Source organism: Amphiura filiformis, chromosome 16, assembly GCF_039555335.1.
Source record: "Amphiura filiformis chromosome 16, Afil_fr2py, whole genome shotgun sequence".
In the NCBI taxonomy this organism is placed as follows: Eukaryota; Metazoa; Echinodermata; class Ophiuroidea; order Amphilepidida; family Amphiuridae; genus Amphiura; species Amphiura filiformis.
In genome coordinates, this window is record NC_092643.1 from 22,095,345 (window position 1) to 22,115,227 (window position 19,883).

Here is a 19,883-nt window from a genome sequence, read left to right on the forward strand (position 1 = left end):
CACTGATAAAGCCCTGGATAGAAGTTCAATAATATTTTACCACGACATATGAGTTACAAGTAAAGAGATTTATCTATATCCGCTCAATCATTGTCACTAAATCTGAGCTGGGCCGAGTACGAGTACCTCGTTGCAAACTCGCTCGCTAGACATCTTATATTGGCAATAAACCTGAATAAAAGATTAGACATATAGTCATATATAAATTCATCATTATCACAAACGGGGAAGAAATGGGGACGGGTAATGCGATTGTATTAACCTCAATGTTAGCACCTCGATAATCCATTGCACATAATCTTCACTTCTACCTTTATCAAATTTCATCATTGTTTTTTCCTTTCTAAAACAAAGTAATCCTTTTGAAGCATTTTATGTTCAAATTTTAAAATAAGTGGTAAGGTTTTCATCCTCTAATTACAAATGTAATAAGACAATAAGTAAAGTCTTTTTTAAATATACATATAAATATCACGAGCTACCTATGAATTTCATCGCAAGTACATAGCCAGTTTGTAAACATCTCAAAAAAAGTAACTAACCCCCCTTCAAAACAGGGTGATTGTATTACAAATCTGTAAAATGCGTTGGAAGCAGAATTTATTTCTGAACATTTTGATACCTCATTTGCAGCAATTGACTAAATATTGACGTCACAGCGTACATTTAAATCAATGTAACCCAAGATTTGAAAGTTGTAATGATATCTGAGTGTTTTTGTATTGAAACAATTTGTATGTAAGTGCAACTTTCAAATCTGGACCTCACTACATTAAATTGACCGATGTTTTATTGTATCAAATGAGGTGTCAAAATGCGCAGAAATAAATTCTGCTTCCAACGTATTTTACAGATTTGTAATACAATAGCCCCTTTTTGAATAATGGCCATTGTTTAAGGGGGGTTAGTTACTTTTTTTGAGATGTTTATGTAGTATAGATGGTTAAAAAGCATCATATGATCTTTTGAGTAGGAGTGACAAGTAGGTTGGCTGATCTCCCTGTGACATTTTTCTTTCAGCTATATATTGTCAAAATGTTATCATAAACTAGATCCTCTTAAACAACCCCTTTTCATCACATGTTGAAAAAGTATAAGAAGCAAGATGATATCGCTCTCATGATATCGAGCAAATGATTATTGCTCTCAGATATGAAAGAAAATGCTGCAGCGCATTCGTGGTGTTTTTCAAATCCCATACAAATGATAATTTAAATAGAGCATAGAACTTACCATGTTTCTGCTGTTGAAGATTTGATCTGATGTTTGTTCCTATTATTCTTTGAATTGAAAAGGACAAGCTATTCACTCAAATCCTCACAAATATTTATACAGATTACATTTACTTTCCTGTTGGACGCACTTTTCCTGTCAAAAAGTTTAACGTCGGACATCTTTATGACTATTAATTGGCAAAACGGTTATATTCTGCCACGAAAACTAGTACTTTTCCAAGACCAGCATTTTCTTGGTAGAAAAAAGGTACTTTACACAATCAGTGCTGTTTTGCGAACATATGTATCTGTCAACCATGAATTATAAACAGTACATGTATAACAATACAAAATGCACAATGTAGATCACAAACGAAAGAAAGAGTGTTTAATTTTAACAAATACCTCCAAACTATATATGCTTCTACGCGCGTACACCCCCCTCCAACTCCACACAAACCCAACACAAATACCACATACAGCACACACTCAGAGGATGATTTAAGGAAGCCCCATCATACACTGTAAAAGTGTTATCACTAGAGTTTCAACTGCCACTTTACTTCTCAAATCCCATTGAACTCTGTTTCAAAAGATGTTGTTTTAGAATTGCCCGTGTGTCATTATTACTTGGTCGATTTCAGATCTAAAGTGATGTATGCATGAAGGATAATTCACACCTTCTGTAGATAACATAAAATGTGAAATCGACCAACTTTTTGAAGGGATTTTTATTGTAAATATATCTGTCCAAATTCAAATTTAACCATGCACGTGTGTATGCAGTGGGCGGACAGTGGTGTCATGTTCACTCACACAGCTGTGCTAACCGCAAGACTTGCTGGGAAGTGCTTAAATCATCCTCTGCACACACTCCATGTGCTTTACTAATACTTGCTTAAGGTTAGTAACTATTTTCAACTGTTGCGATTTGGTCGTTCGTAACATCCTGCGAATGGTGGTGAGCTTTGGCATCGATCATTTCATAGCGAGCGTGTAGAATGATTCAGATATTACAGATATACTTTTATAGGTCCTGTGGTTCTTGATTTATGTTGTAAAGAGGGTTGAAACCACATCACCTTCGTAAAACGTACATAACTCATTAACATCAATAAACCAAGCAACTTTTCAAAGTATATGATTTGTAGACTGAACTTCTGCAAAACATCAAGGTGTTATTTTTCAATAATATATTGATTTAGACAATGAAAATTTATCTTTTTGGTAGCCTCGACCACCAATACTTAGTCAACCCTTCAGAGGAGTGGTGTCCTGGAACCCCAGCTTCGAACTGCACACACCAATGCACATGACTCAATAATAATGTCTCATTGCCTCTCTCCGCCCTACAGCGGGTATCCGTTCAAAACATGTGTTACAATCCAAATCATTTCTTTGTTTACCCAAATCATATATCTGAAAGCAGAATGATTATTCTTTATAGTGGCTTTTATCCCATCCCATTTAAGCATCAACATCTAAAGATATGGCGGTTTACATGAAGTAGAGAAAATTCTAGTTGGTCCACTTGTCCCTATACTTAGCGTGGTGTGATCAATACCTCGTGTATTGCCTAGCTCAATGTATAGAACTTGGACGAGGTAAACTATCAATCTAAAACTAAAATTTTTAATCACACATAAAATAAATCCTGACTTGTCCGACAATCATGCTACACAAGAATAATAAAAGAATATTTGTGATATTTCTTTTCGTTTAGTCGAAAAATGATAGATATCTGATGCAGTTTAATATATTGAGTGATGTAGTAAGTTTATGCCCAAGTAAGCAACCTTGTTAAAGAAAACGAGTTTAGAGAACCTCAGTGGCGTGAGGAAGATAATTACCGGAGCGTGCCAGTACAATTAGGTATAATGCATGTTACATCACCAACATTTGTATTTGTTTACATGTGCACAATTAACCATTGTTCTCAGTCTTCGTGTTGAAACTAATTTGACATCAACAATAATTATAGACTGTAAGTAATGGCCGTTCTACCATCATTTTTCGTATACATCCTTTTCTTTATATCAAATTTCATTACCATCCTTTGTGTTCTTATTAAGCGTAGATTAATAGAACGCAAGTGAACTGGACAACACACAAAAGTGTATTTTAACATGAGCATCGCTAAAACAGTATGGCATGCCATAGCACAAATATGTCAAAACGTTTTACAGACTTCCGCAAATATATACAGGAATCATCTTCAATACAACGATATTAATGATGAACCTAAAATGTAATGATGATAAAATAATCATTACAAGATTATAAATTTCGAGCAAAAACGACCTTTGCCCATCATTAGAGGGATAAAACGTCGTAATATTGTTACGCCATTATTACACTCATTGCCGCTATAACCACTAAAGTAGAAACCCGTACATGTAATTTATATAAAATAACTACGGCGACTAGTTATTATTATAATTTGATATTATGTAGTTAATTAAAGCAAAAGCATACATAAACTTTATAAAACATTATTCGTCAATTATTTACGCAAATGTAATTTTTCCACGACCATGTTTACTGCAACGAATAAACAAATCATTAAAACCTCCAGGTCTTTTTATATACATGACCTTATATAAATAATCAAATACACATTACGTCATAAATACAAATATGCCGAGTATCTGTTTTATATTTGTTGACCTCTAACCTCTAACCTCAAAGGGTTTGCAGAGCAATACCATAACGCTTGAACAAGAGTGTTCTTTTTAAGAGACCTAATACATTACTGTGACCATCTTTTAGACTTGGAACAAACATACCCAGCATTGTTCCATCCAAACCAATATGAAACGTCTTTTCTTATTGGACAAAATTCAATCAACTATCGCTATCAACTGAAGTATGTATCAGCTCAAGGTATGGTGTCTTTAGGAACATATCCGGGCTAAGGTGTGTTTACCTGCGGGCAACATATGGTTATGATGATTTAAAAATAATTCTGGTAGCGTTGACAATATTCTGAATTACAATTAAGACAAATGAGGTAAACACGTCAGTATATTTAAAGGTGTTTGGCCCTAGTTGATATTATATATTGCGGCTATTGTCTATCAACCGCAATACATATTTATCAGTGTACTTCGGTTATATTTATAAATGCGCTTTTATAAATACGCATGTGACCACCTCCGCGCTGCCATAACAGCTTATAGACAGTAAGTCTCGAAGTGACCTTCTACATAGCGAGTGGTCGTCCTGTACATTTGAATGCAAAGGCGGAACAGCGTGAGACTGCTGTGCAGCAAAATTTTCTATTTTGTTCAACTTTTGTGATTATTGTGAACGTTTCCGTCGTTGAATATTTTTTCCGTCGTCAAACTTTTTTTGGTTTTGATAACATATTAAAAATTCGAAATTGCAGTGTGTGTATTAATTTTTGATGATATTTATCTACAGAGTTCCTATCCTTTTCTGTATAGTGGTCAATGCATGAGGATTTGGTCACGCTTGTTGGTCTTGGTATGTCGTGCCTATGGGTCACGTACGTATTTATAAAAGCGCATTTATAGATATAACCGAAGTACACTGTTTATGGGATGTAAAACGTCCATTTCGAACGTAGGTATTATCTCGCTAGCGTTGAGACCTCAGCGTGTGTTCAAAGTAACGCCTAAATACCACAGTCTAAATATGAAGAAAACTTGTTCGATTGTTCACATTATGTAAACCAGGGTATTGGACAAATTATTTTAGCAGTTACAATATGGCGCTTTTCGATATGGTAAACAATTTATTTACAGCTGGATAGTGAAATCTTTGACAGCTTCTTGGAGAATATAATTTGTGCTATTTACGAAATTAGCTGTCAAAAGCTTCATGATGGAGTACATATTAATAAGAATGGTAATTAAATTGAGGCAAAACAATGTTAGTCTCCAATAAGGTTTTAGTATTGTTATTCTTTTACTTTTTTCTGAGTTGAAATTGCCTGGTATTTCAACACATCATCATTACATCAGTAAGCAACAGTATTTACTTATTGTCTGGAATCGATTTTTAGTTATACTTAACAGTCATGTTCATATCTGATAAACAGAGGTTTTGGCAGATTGCATGGCAAATAAGGACACAACAACTCTTGAAAAAATGACCAAACGTTTTACAGGGTGGTCCAATAAGAACTTTACCCAATTTGATAGATATTTTAAATATATATCTGTCTCAGAATATGTGGATAAAAAATTAGAGAAAATCACTTTGTCCACACTTAATTCAATGGGATGTATCAGATTATCAACAGTATTGCGTTAGGCATGCATATTGGTAAACACCCCGGATGGTGTTTACCAATTATATGTATGCCTAACACAATGCTGATGATAATCGGATACATCCCATTGAATTACGTGTGGACAAAGTAATTTTTGACCCTCTGTCGTTAAATCACTGTCATTTTGCTTCATCAAGCTTTTGTCTCTATTTCTTTCATTTTTACCACATATTCTTAGAGAGATAAATAATTCGAATACACCAGGCACAAAAAGAAACTCGTCAGTTATATTCATCCTTGCTGTTCAATAACTTGATAATTTTGGATTATTCTGAAATATACGTTTTGTTAATTGGACTTTTCTTTCTCATTTGACACCCTGTTCGTGAATATTGAGCAAGAATTGACCAAGATATGCCCCAAAATGAAAAGTTGCAATTTTAACGATTCAATTGTGCCTGTTACACTGTGTGCTTTATTGATTGGCCTGTGGTGCTTGTGTGCAATACAACGATGCGTTCCCATTGAAAACCATTGAAAATGCAACTTTTCTTTTTGGGTTTTGAGGCTTTGGAGGCGCATATCTTGGTCAATTCTTGTTTGTTTTTCACGAACAGGGTGTCAAATGAGAAAGCAAAGTCCAATTAACAAAATGTATATTTCAGAATAATCCAAAATGATCAAGTTATTAAACAGCATGGATGAATATAACTGACGAGTTTCTTGTTGTGCCTGGTGTATGTAACAACATTGAGAATAGTAGCTCTAAACTCTGAGATATTAAGCTTTCAAATTGTGTAAATGTCTTTGTCTCTTTCGTAAGTTAAAATTGTAAGTTTTATCAAAAACAAATGTCAATCAGACTCGAAGCTTGTTCAATTTGACAAACTGATGCCTAAAATTAGATGCAATATTTTGTGTGTAAACCTATTGCCTCAAGTGCAAGTGCGTCTTTTTATTAGTAGCGCATTTAAATTGACTTTTTGTTTTTATGTAGCAGTGTTAAAAAGTTCTTTCAACGCTCAGTGGGCGTCAATACGTTTTTCAATAGAGTTATTATTCAATCTTTGCAATAGAAACTCACTTCACGTAGTTAGTGGGAAAAAATACACCAAATGGGGGTGAAAATAGCTGGGTGAAATTGAACTTCAGAGAAACCGTAGAAATGGTCGCTGACCGACCTTACGCTCGATGGTGTATTAGGAATCAACTTAAAGAGAATATGATTTTCATGATAAGCATGCCGATTAGTTTCTTGCAGTGGTCTGAGGCGGTTTAGAGCCTCGTCTATATGACATGTATAATTAGTTCATCATCACGTTCATATCTTAATTGATGGGTTGTCACGTTGTGTTATTAACACACTATCGTTTTGTCAAGGTCCGTCGTGACAAAGGTTAAACAAGGTGGATATCATGTTATGTGCATTATGTATTTGTATAATAGAGAATATATTATATGAGGTGTTTAGTTAACAAAATAATGTGGGCTCGTGTGTAATTGAAAATACAGAAGCGACGCAAATTCAGGAAGAAGATGTTAAAAGGAGGGACATTTTCAATTTGCAATTCATGTTGATCAAAATAGGAATATGAGTGGCAAAATATGCTAATGTCTGTCTGAAACACTGATTTATGGCAACATTGGCAGTTTAGACTGACTATGCAGAATACATAAAGTCACATTTTTCCTACAGCGAATGTTTTTCTATCCGAATTGATGTTATAGTTCTTGAACCCTGATAAACCATGTATTATCTTAACTAAATTATCTTCTTTCACATCAATATATTGGAAAAGCTCTTGAAGATTGTACACATTTGCATTACTTTTAATTTGAAATAACTGTTCATACATTCGTTTTAGGTTGTTTGTTATTTTTTGTTCTTTTGGGTTGTTTACGCGCTTGTGTCCTTACAGGAGTCACGTGACCAGGCTCGAGCAAATTACTCAAGTCACGTTTTTATGTACAATCAAGCTTGCCCGTATGTAGAGAAAAGAAAGTATCAAAATAGAAGTAAAAAGGGAAAGGAAATGACAACTCCCAACAAATCAAATGTACAATTTCAGTCAAATATCTTATATATTTATATTAATTTATTATTATTTATGCTCAATATTTGTCATAAATGGGTGTAGACATGAATACTCCATGACATAACAGGGCATCATTGTTATTGCTTTCATAAGTGTTTACATCTTATATGCAATCAATACACTTTTAAATGTTTAGGCGGCGGCGCGGTTTTGACGTGCGCCTCAGGGTCAGCTTTCGATCTGTGGAATCAGAAGTCTTATGGCAATGAGAGTTTGGGATTTTTTTTTATTATGGGCATTAATAAATAACTTAATTGGCAATGGCTTTAGGTTTTTAAGTACTTGTTTACCATTTCCCATTTAAGGTTAATATTCTCTTTTCTCGTCGTTAATTTTTTTGCCATTATTATTTTGTTTATTAGGTGAACTTTTGTATGGTTAGCATGTAGCCACAATCCTATAGGAACAACCTGCTGTAATATCACATCTGCTCGCAGGTCCTTTTATAAGGTCCCGAACAACATCTGAAATTTGGACTCGTCTATTTTTGATACAGGTGGTAAAGTTGTTTTCTACGACGAGCGTTCAATTACTATTTGAACCACAGTCACCGCTTTGCTTCTAAAGTAGCATCATTATCACCTAATCTCTTACCTTTCTTACCAAAGTTTGTACACAGAACATAATAAACATTAACTGAGACCACATTCATGACTCACTTTGAAGTCCAAATACAGGTCACAGTCTTGATAAAAATTCGAAGTATGTCAACAATTTATGTTGAGATCACAGCAAAAACACTTAACAAAAACGTCCTTTATTGTTCTTTGTTTTACAGAGGTACAAGTGGAATAGACATAGATCTACGAGCTATAGACATCAATCAGTGTCAAGAAGAAGAAAACTCTACGGAAGTCAACGACCATAATATCTTCGCTGGTTCCGATAAATGCCATCGTCCTTCACAACAGGTAAAGTTAAAACAATTGTTACAATGCCGTATTGTTTGTTAAGTAGTCAAGTTAGCTCAATCGATAAGGCGTTCGACTATGGTGCGAGAGGTTTCGAACCATGGTGGTGGCTTTGTATGTTCTCGTGGAAAAAGGGTTACCTGAAATTCCCCTGGAACTCGCTACTAATTAACCCGTACGAAACTCGGGGAGCTGATCCTGGTTGCGAAGGTCATTTGTGGAATGTATAGGGTGTGCGCTCTTGAAGCTGCAAAGTCCCTGTGTTGTTGTAAAGGGGTTTATGGAATGATGTGGGGTCGTAGTGGTCAGCGACAACCTGTAAAGTGTACTGAGGCTTGTGGATCAACGTCTAGGCGTTGTGCCTGTGCGTAGCGCAATATAAATTATTGCGCTTTATTTTAACCAGGCGATTCGGACAGACACAGGTTTGTGTTCTGATGGGATCAAACTCAAGAAAATGCTCAAGCCAAGATGAAAAGCTTATATAAATATGCAGGCCCGTATGAAGAGAAAGAAAGAAACAAAATTGAATAATTATAAGGAGTAAGAAAAATAAAGGCTACTCCAACAAATCAAGTGTATAATGTTGCTCTTAGCTCTTGGGTGGGTCAAGAAATATATAAAGGCTTTATGTCTGCACTAGCCTTCCCGAGTAAAAACACAGTACCTGATATTCTAATTACTAGCAAATAGTACATTTTACTTTGTGAGCATACTTCATCACAGACGCGCTGTTAAATTATCTCTGAACGTTTACATACAAGCATGACCATAAAATCATGCAGAACAGATTCACCTGCGTCATTTGTGTTCTCCGACAGACATTTAAGCATACTTGAAGAAGGCTTATATCGATAACTCGCTCACCAACCACGACTCATTTCTGCGTATGTTTTCGCGTCAACTTCATTCCCGTCACATACGACTTAGGAATTGACGATTTTACATACATTCAATGCATCCCCAATGTTTAGAGACGAATATGTTGGCAGTGATTTGGTATCGGGTACCTTTAAAGAAGTTGAAAACAAATATGTTCGGTAGAAATAGACAAACAAAGCATCTGCTCTGTTGTTTACTTCCGGATGGCTTTTATCCTGTCCAATGTAAGCATGTACATTAAAAAGATATGGAGAATCACCTAGTTGGCCCACTCTTCCCTATACTTAGCGCGGGGTGATCAATATCTCCTGAATTGCCTACGGCTCAATGTATAAAACTTGGACCGGGTAATTTTGGCATACACTGTAAATTGATTTTTGCATTAAAACAAAAGCTCAAAATCACACACAAAAGCTGACTTGGCCAACAAAATGTTACACAACACCAATGAAACAATTTTTTCGATATAACTTTTCTTCTAGACGATAAAAGTAGAAAATGTTGACTTTTTTTATGCACCCTGTATAGTAGTGTACGCTTTTCAAGATCTGGAATACCCTTGAGTTTCAGCACTTCCAGCCATTAGGATAAAGTGATTTACTGTATGATTCAAGGCTATTTCCATTTAGCAATTACTTGATTTATCAATAGGTTTTCTTCATTATGCAATACACAATTCACGAATGAAAATAAACGTTTTGAAAAGCTACATTTCTCACGAGGAATACACTCTCACAAACAAGCTAATGGGCCAATTTATTTTCCCGGTTTCTAGATAAATTATCTGACAACAGTATTGATTACTCTTTGCTGTTTCTATTCTGTGCGAAAGTGCAATATGTTTTGTATACAATCTACATTGTCCATTTACTAATATTCCATAATGCTCATTCAAATGTCGGTATCCAAATGACGTCACCATCTGTGATACTATAATACACCCGCACTTCTTGCAACAGCATAACATCAGACGAAATGTTGCTACAAAATGACCTTTTCGGTAAATCCCATAAGCCTTTGCGAGTACACCTAAGATGTCGTCCTTTGACGTCACGCCGACTTGCAATGCAACTCAAATGACGACATCTCAGGTGTACTCGCAAAGGCTTGTGGGATTTACCGAAAAGGTCAATTGCAGGAAGTAGTCATTGCATTCTTTGTCTGTTTTACAATATGTCTTTGTCGCCAACGGTCATAGAGCCTTAGTACGTTCTGCCCTTGTCAGATGTTTCTAATCTAAGACCTCTAGGACAGCAGTTGATCTTGAGTATCTGTTACACTAACCATTAGAGATCGTAAATGATACATGGTGGTTAAAAGTACCCAAAGGCTCTGCATTTTGTATGAGGATGAAGATACTGTCATTGCATGAAAAGTCAAATGGTTTTAAATTATTTTCAAAATGCAAAAACCTTTCTTATGACCAACTCACGCTCCGCAACCAATAATTTTAAGTACCATACGATTGTACTCAATCGAATGCATCTTTTTATGATATCTGTACAATGTTACACATTGTGTAGAAACCTTTGTAAACTATCTGATCTGGTAACTTTATTCAACATCAACAGAACTGAAAGAAGGCTAACAGGTTATATCCTTCAAAATGGACCTTGTCGCCCAGCCACAATGTGACTAGAGACGTATTGACGTTTAACTTCAAGTGCATAATAATAGTACTATAAATGCCTGGTTTTTTTTTGGTTTAAGTCTAATAACTGTGCAAACACATTTGCTTAACATAATAATTCTAACGTGTGGTTGGTTGATCCTTGTGATGTGCTTATAAAAGGTGTGGCATGTTCATATCCAAATATTAAAATGATTCGATGTTTGTGTATTGATGTCGACATTTCAGAAATATAAAGAACATCACGGCCCTGATTTGGTAAAACGATCTAACTTCAAAATTTGGACAATTTGAGATAAATCCATATCATGGGTAATGCGAGGGCGCTCTTTCCATTGGTGACATCCTCAAATCACCACCATGCCAACAAATAATGAGATTTTTATATTTTCTAAGACATTAGATCTGTTTAATAATTTATTTTATTCAAAAAGAAAAACGGCAAGTGTTCAAACTTTAAAGCTCTTTTTCTCGAAACAGCGATTTTAATTTCAAGTTAGATCATTTTACCAAATCAGGGCCGATCAGTGCCAGGTTCGTTCAATCAAAGATTATTAATAATGTGTACCAAAAATGATCATCAGATTTTAGCCTTTGGGAGTATTATTTTCAACCGGTATATTCATATCGTATTGCATCTTTAACGAAACTCACTTTAAATCTTTTACAGCACTTTTACATAGCCATAAGCCATGTACACTTAACCCAATCAACTGTTTCGTCACAGCTACTGTTAAACTATTGGAAACTTCGCGTCCATTTAATACTCTTAAGCACTTCGAAGCGTGTTAATCGCACGACGGAATTAAACATACCCAAAGGGCTTCTAACCGAGCGCTTCGTCTCTTTATAACTACCAGCAAATAGCCTCGGTCACAAACACTTCCCCCTTCTTTTACTAGGGCATTTCTGATGACCCTGCTTTATTAAACTTGTCTCTCTTTTTATCTCACGTTTTCCCTTTTCAACTGCATTCAAATTACCGATTAGTAATATTGGAACAGGGAAAGATATTTACAAGTGCGCCTTAGTAATTTAAATTTAAGACATTAACTCGTTCATTTGATGTCTATTTCACATGCCTGCTTTGCTACTTCGGCATTTATATGGATGTACTGATATTTCTAATTTGTTGTAAACATGTCAATAAAATAATATATTTTTACAGGTATTTGATGTCATACTCTTGCTATCGAAATAAAGGCTCAACCCAATTCTTGTGTTGAAGTATTATTAGCATCTATATTATATTAAATCCTATTAAGTAATAGAACGAGCAATGAACACCTAATTGACCTTTTAGTTTCTAATCATGATGCAAACATCTGACTACTATTTCTACCGAATAAATTTGTTTACATCCTCTTCAAAAATACCCCGATCCCAAAACGCTGCCAACATCTTCATCTGTAAACATTAGAGAATGCCTTGAATATATGTCAAATCTTCAATTTCTAACTCGTATGTGAAGGGAATGAAGTTGACGCGAAAACAATACCCAGAAAGGAGGCGTGTACGGTGAGCGAGATGTCGCTATAAGCCTTCTTCAAGTAGGCTTAAATGTCTGTCGGAGAACACAAATGACGCAAGCGGGGTGCTTTTTGAGTTCCTTATGATGTTATGGTTATGCTTGTATGTAAACGTTTAGAGATTTAAGAGCGCGTGTGTGATGAAGGTTGATGTTATTATCATTGAATTTGCATGAGACATGCACTGTGTTAAAGAATGTTTTTGAAGTATGGGCTAGTATATATCTGAGGTCTTTGTTAGGAAAATATATCTTCCAAATTCATAATACTTCGGTATTTGTCAGTTTTAAATTAAATGTTTGCATTTTTTTAATATTTATATTTATTTATTGTTTAATGTATTAATCTCATGTCATCAAGTAATGATATTATGATACGAGAAAGATCAACCAATGTTGTCTTTGTAACGTTAGCTTTTGACGAAAAGAGTTGCCTTTGTATTCAATATTCATCTTCACATAAAATCTCATACTGATTGTAGTATTTCGACCTTTTTGACCAATTTTTATTTGGACCAAAGGAAGCTTTGCACAACCAACCTTCGATCAAGGTTGCCTTTGCGACCCATAGTTACCGTCACATAGTATTTAATGCAGTCTTTCTGAGATCAGAGCTGCCTTTGTGACCGATAGCTAATGAAGACTTTCCACGTCCAAGGTTGCCTTTGCGGCCCATCACATAGAAGCTATTAATGTAGTCTTTTCACGATCAGGGCTGCCTTTGTGACCAATAGTAACCTTCTCATAGAAACTAATGTAGTCTTTCACGATCAGGGCTGCATTTGTGAACAATAGTTGCCTTCTCATAGAAACTAATGTAGTCTTTTTACGACCAGGGTTGCCTTCGTGACCAATAGTTACATTCTCATAGAAACTAATGTAGTCTTTTCACGATCAGGGCTGCCTTTGTGACCAATAGTTACCTTCTCACAGAAACTAATGTAGTCTTTTTACGATCAGGGCTGCCTTCGTGACCAATAGTTACATTCTCATAGAAACTAATGTAGTCTTTCGACGATCAGGGCTGCCTTTGTGAACAATAGTTGCCTTCTCATAGAAACTAATGTAGTCTTTTCACGATCAGGGCTGCCTTTGTGACCACTAGTTGCCTTCTCATAGAAACTAATGTAGTCTTTTCACGGTCAGGGCTGCCTTTGTGACCAATAGTTGCCTTCTCACATACACTAATGTAATCTTTTCACGATCAGGGCTGCCTTTCTGACCAAAAGTTACCTTTAATAGAAGCCAACGTATTTACGACCGGACCTGCTAATTTTATCCATTTTAGATGAGTTGGTGGTTTTTATTTTTGACTATTATTGGTGATTTTTAGTGAAATTCCCCTTGCATATAATTTGACATGCTTTAATTTAGTAGTCGGAATTTTAATATAAACATTACAATTTACCTGTGATATGAGCTGTCACCCTCGGGTTGATACAATTCCTTGGAAAACAATGCACATTCTACTAATGATATGTATGTTAGATATGAACAGGAAAACTTCATTGTTATGTAAACAATTGACACTGTCAAATATTGCCATAAAAATTGAATGATGTATTTTAAATGTTTACCTACATTATCGGCAGACTATTAAAAGGAAATTAAGTATTTTAAATGTTTACCTGCGCTCACGTAGTCTCAAACCAAGTGTTATAAATAGAGGAGTCAACCTTTGAAGTAGCTGTCAAGCATGGTCAATTAAACAAACACTCGAAGGACATTGTGCGCAATCACGGCACTCTGATGGAAAGGAAAATGGCGGGAGACGTTCGGTTTGAAAATGTGATCGGTTTGACGCTTTTATCTTAATATTGAATGTTTATTTTAATCAGTGGCGTAGCGTGAGCCATTCAGTTGGGGGTACCGACCTGTTAAGTGGGTACCAGCCGTATTTTGATGAGTACCAATCTTTTTTGATACAGCCTGTATTGTACTACGCCACTGAATTATCAAGAATCACTTTACCAGTTTACATGCTCGTGCAAACAAAATGAGTTGCTGGATCAAAATAGCAAAGTGTCAACATTATTTTTGATCAAGTGAGCGCTGTTTTGACGGTTAAAAATCTGCAACATTAATTCTCATTCAACATTTTCTCTTGAAACATTTGCTTGACGGTTAATCGAAATCAAACAGATATAGCCACGAATATAGATTCTATGATTTAAAAATAACATATAAAATGAACAAACAACATTCAAATGTTATATACGCTGATTGAATTGACTATAATGATACGTTGCATTGCATTTTTCAAATACAAACACACCTTTCTAGTGAACAATTTCCTTCTGTTGTTCTCCATAAAGATAATAACAACAGTTTATCGATATGTTTCTATATACATTATTACATTACGAACTGTCCAGCGTCTGTACGCCTGGTTCATGCAATGGTCAAAATGTCATATAACACACAAGTCAAGTGGGCGGAGACATTTGTACATGACAAGAGAAATATCATGTTGTTCAGAGATTCAATCACAACGAGATAAACGACTGCTCAGTGCCAAAGGTCGGTAAGTGCAATAGCTGCCATGTGTAGATGTAATTTTAGATGAGTACAATATGCTGTGTGTAAAGCCAAATGTTCACAGGGCAGCTGTTACACTTACCCACTTCTGGCACTGAGCAGTCGTCATAATCACGAATACGACATTTCCCCATGCCACTTTAATCTGATGAAACTCGTTGATATTTGATCCCTTGCAATGAAACATCTTAATTTGAGAAACACACACTTGTACGTGACTCAAAGCATGTAGTGAAGAAAACAATTAGCCACGAGTAGAGATCAAATGGCCGAAACGGATCCATTAAGAATTGTGCACATCAATATAGAGTTCACTCGCGCTAGGATCTTGAAAACTCTCATCTATGACGGCACAGTTCAACATAGACCCGTACTTGCACATTCAAGAATGACATTAGAACGTCTTGGGTACAAAAACTCATACTTTAGGTCAAGTTTGTAGTAATGATTGATCGTCAAGCAATTGTTATTGCCACAGATGCTCATAGTGTTCATGATATGAATTAATTCGATATAAAAGTGTATCTCTTAATTATGCAACATTATTATGCACTTAAAATAAATTGGACCACACTTGTACATTGATTTCAAGTATTCAAGATATAAATTTGAAGGAGACAATTTGCAATCATATATTATTTTTTAATGTGCTGTCGCCTGCTCACGGAGTTCGTGAATAGAAGGGTTAAATGAACTTTAATCCAAGATGGTAAGACCGTGAGTGACTGGTGTCAATTTTGATTTTCAAGTCAAACTCAGAATTTGTTATCAACTATTAATGACATCAGGCCAAGATGTTAGAATTATGATAAAGGCAATACAATAAAAAAAAGTGTAAAAGTGTATGATAAGGATATCATGCGATGGGTAAATCGTCGTGTCTATTGAGAGTGAAATTCTACAGCATTTCGTATGTCAAATAGCTTATGTTCGAAGTATCGTTTTCACGTTATTCTAATGATGGAAATGAATGCAAAGTACTTTAGGCATTTATTAAGTTAAACATTAGGAACCTGTTTTGTGATACATGTGATATGCCAGCAATACCTGAAAAATAGGTCATTTCCATATTAAAAATGATAAATCATTGATTTTTTAATCAATATTGTTAACACAATTCTCTTGGATGTCTCAGGTTACCTATAAAAGGAGTTCCTAAAGATATCGATTCTAATATTATAATTAAAAACGATTTGTGTTCCCAATTTTGTTCATATTTATATTGATTACAATTAAAATGAAGTATGCATGTGCTCCAAGTTATTTTCATACCAAACCCATCCCGACATCCAAGCATTCAATCATAAAAGACGTTTCAAAAACTGGACTCAACAATGGTTTTGAAATGTGACCGATTTACCTATGTAAGGTTGATAAGTCTCATCTACACTATTTGTAGAGAGTAACTTTAAAATCCTGCAAAATAGTACCTTAATTGGCAAATAGATAAATTTGAAAGAAAATACTTGCAATCATATTTCGAATGTGCTGTCGCCTTACTGCTCATGGAGCTCGTGAATAGAAGGGTTAAATGCACTTTAGTCCAAGATGGTAAGACCTCTAGTGACTGGTGTCAATTTTGATTTGTAAATCAAACTCAGAATTTGTTATCAACTATTAACGACAGCAGGCCATGGTGTTAGAAGTATGAAAAAGGTAATATGATAAACAAGTGTAAAGGTGTATGATAAGAATATCAACATATGGGTAAATTATCGTGTCTATTGAGAGAGAAATTCTACAGCATTACGTATGTCAAACAATTTATATTCGAAGTATCGCTTTCGCGTTCTTCTAATGATGAAAATGAATGCAAAGTACTTTGGGCATTTATTAAGTTAAACATTAGGAACCTGTTTTGTGATACATGTGATATGCCAGCAATACCTGAAAAATAGGTCATTTCCATATTAAAAATGATAAATCATTGATTTATAATCAATATTGTTAACACAATTCTCTTGCATATCTCGGGTTGTAAAAAGGAGTTCTTAAAGATATGTATTCTAATATTATAATTAAAAACGAATTGGGTTCCCAATTTTTTCATATTTATATTGATTACAGTTAAAATGAAGTGTGCATGTACTCCACGTTATTTTCATACCAAACCCATCCTAACATCCATTGTTGAAGCATTCAGCCATAAAAGACGTCTCATCTACACTATTTCTAGAGAGTAACTTTAAAAATCCTGTAAAATAGTACCTTAATTGGCAAATGGATACATTTGAAGGAAAAACTTGCAATCATACATTTGAATGTGATGTCGCCTATTGCTCATGGAGCTCCTGAATAGAAGGATTAAATGCACTTCAAGATGGTAAGACCGCGAGTCAAACTTAGAATTTGTTATCAACTATTAAAGACAGCAGCCCATGATGTTAGAAGTATGAACACGGTAATATGATAAACAAGTGTAAAAGTGTATGATAAGAATGTCAACATATGGGTACCTTATCGTGTCTTTTGAGAGAGAAATTCTACAGCATTTCGTATATCAAACAAATTATGTTCGAAGTATCGCTTTCACGTTATTCGAGTAATGGAAATGAATGCAAAGTACTTTGGGCATTTATTAAGTTAAACATTAGGAACCTGTTTTGTGATACGTCAGCGATACCTGAAAAATAGGTCATTTGCATATAACAAATGATAAATCATTAATTTGTAATCAATATTGTTAACACTATTCTCTTGGATGTCTAGGGTTACCTATAAAAAGGGGTTCCTAAAGATATGGATTCTAATATTATAATTAAACACGAATTGGGTTCCCATTTCTTTTCTTTTTTTATAATTATATTGATTACAATTAAAATGCAGTATGCATGTACTCCAAGTTATTTTCATACCAAACCCATCCTAATATTCAAGCCTTCCATGATAAAAGATGTTTCAAAAACTAGACTCAACAATGGTTTTGACCCGTGACCGATTTACTTATGTAAGGCACCAGAAACAAATTTATTCGATCTTTGGATCGACCGTCAATGCTACTTCGATGCTTGTTATTAACGAACTAACTAACAGAATTAATGATATATTTATACTTTTCAATATCAATGCAGGCAAACATTTATATATATGTTATCAGAATTAATAATGGTCAATTGATTGCTTTCTTAAATAATAGGATCGATCAAGCATCGATGGTCGATTGAAAGATCGAAGTAATTTGTTTATATTGCCTAAGGTTGAAAAGAATCACCCACACTATTTCTAGAGAGTAACTTTAAATTTAAGTTAATATTAAATATGAATCTCAAGTATCAGACAATTGATTTGACCCAAAAATCTAGTTAAACGAACACACGAGCGTGAATAATTATGCATTAGTATTACAACAGTAACACAATCATCTTTTATATGATGTACTCGAGGGGAAAGAGTCTAGATTTAGCTTTGGAAAATCATGGCAAATAGAAATGGATGCAGCCGAACGTTGTGTAGACAGTGTACTTAAACAAGTGTTATTCTGTACTATGTAGTTGGAATTACACTTGAAATCCAATACTAATATGGTGTTGGTTCTATAGACATTGTCCACCGTTTTCCTATGGCATACAATATCGTAACTTCAGGGTGTCCCGTAAGTCCTTAACATGTTCCTACAACGCCATAATAATGTGACCATCCATCTCAAACTGCTCGTAAAGTTGGCAAATTGTATTTCGAGTTACACTGAAAAATGTACATAAAGGTTGTATTCACATTTACCTAATGTTTGTCCCACATGTTTCTCATTTTAGTGTCAGTCAAACGCCAATCTTTAATCCTATTGTTGAAGAGGATAATAAGCTTATACATATGTATAGAGTTAGTAAATAGCTCTAGTCTTTGTTTGCTTTGGCCAAATCCTGTTCAAGTGGTGGGTTAACTAACAATCAACAATGAGAGGACATTCCTGAACCTCGTTGACTTGGGGATGATTTGAAGTGACCGCCAATTATGACAATTTGATATGTAATACCAACGATGTGGAAAAAGAGAAATAATGAAGCACCAAAATATTGTACCCTTTTACTGAAGGAGCAACATTTAACAAGCCATAACTCCGCTTCTGGATATTGTTTGAAGTCAAATGATATATCATTGTAAAGGTTATGATATATATTTTATAAACACGGAAGAAAACAAAATTGAGCAGGGGCCGACTTTACGAGCGTTTCGACGTGGACGGTCACATAATAAGAAACATTTAACTGAAAATATAAATCACGGCGCTCTTGCACTTTAATAATTATCATGTGCTATATTCAAATGGTTCTATATGTGTAATCTTTTTTAACATTTCATAACATTTAACTGTTTGAAAGACTGGTGTAGCACACTTTTGGGACACCCTTTACGAGGCAAGCGTTAATACATAGTAAGGATAAATTCATTCCCGCAAGTACTGACTCAGTAGGTTCCATATGATATTTTTAACATTACCATAGCTTCAATCACTATACCATTATACAAGAATATATTTTGAGTAGGGTATAGAGAAGTATTATATAAGTTATATAATACTAATAGAATAAAATGGTGGAGAATTTAACATCCCGCCAGTAGGAAAAAGGATTCCAAGTATAACCTAAGAAATTCTTTATGCTGTCCAGGTCCTGTGTGTAGAATCTCAAACTAAATGGCCAGAAAAAACCATTTTAGTCATAAAGTAGTAATGTCTTCCGATATCGTATAGTTCGCTGGACGTTCTACGCTCGCCTTTTTGAAATCGTCGAGAAAATAAGGACAGTGTTCTACTCAAATGTACCTCGTCAAATTGACGTCACTCATACAAAATCGGTGCACGTATACGAGAATCTGAAGTATTATTCCTAGTGTAACCATCAAATACA

At 34.9% G+C, this 19,883-nt stretch overlaps 1 protein-coding gene across 1 annotated transcript in view; it reads left to right on the forward strand.

The window, feature by feature from the left end:
- LOC140135728 (probable G-protein coupled receptor CG31760) overlaps positions 1-19,883 on the forward strand; it is a 204,882-nt gene that overhangs the window by 100,887 nt on the left and 84,112 nt on the right. The window contains exon 3 of the mRNA XM_072157329.1: positions 8,326-8,458. Within this exon, the coding sequence (XP_072013430.1) occupies positions 8,326-8,458 (133 nt within the window). The remainder of the gene's footprint in view (positions 1-8,325; positions 8,459-19,883) is intronic.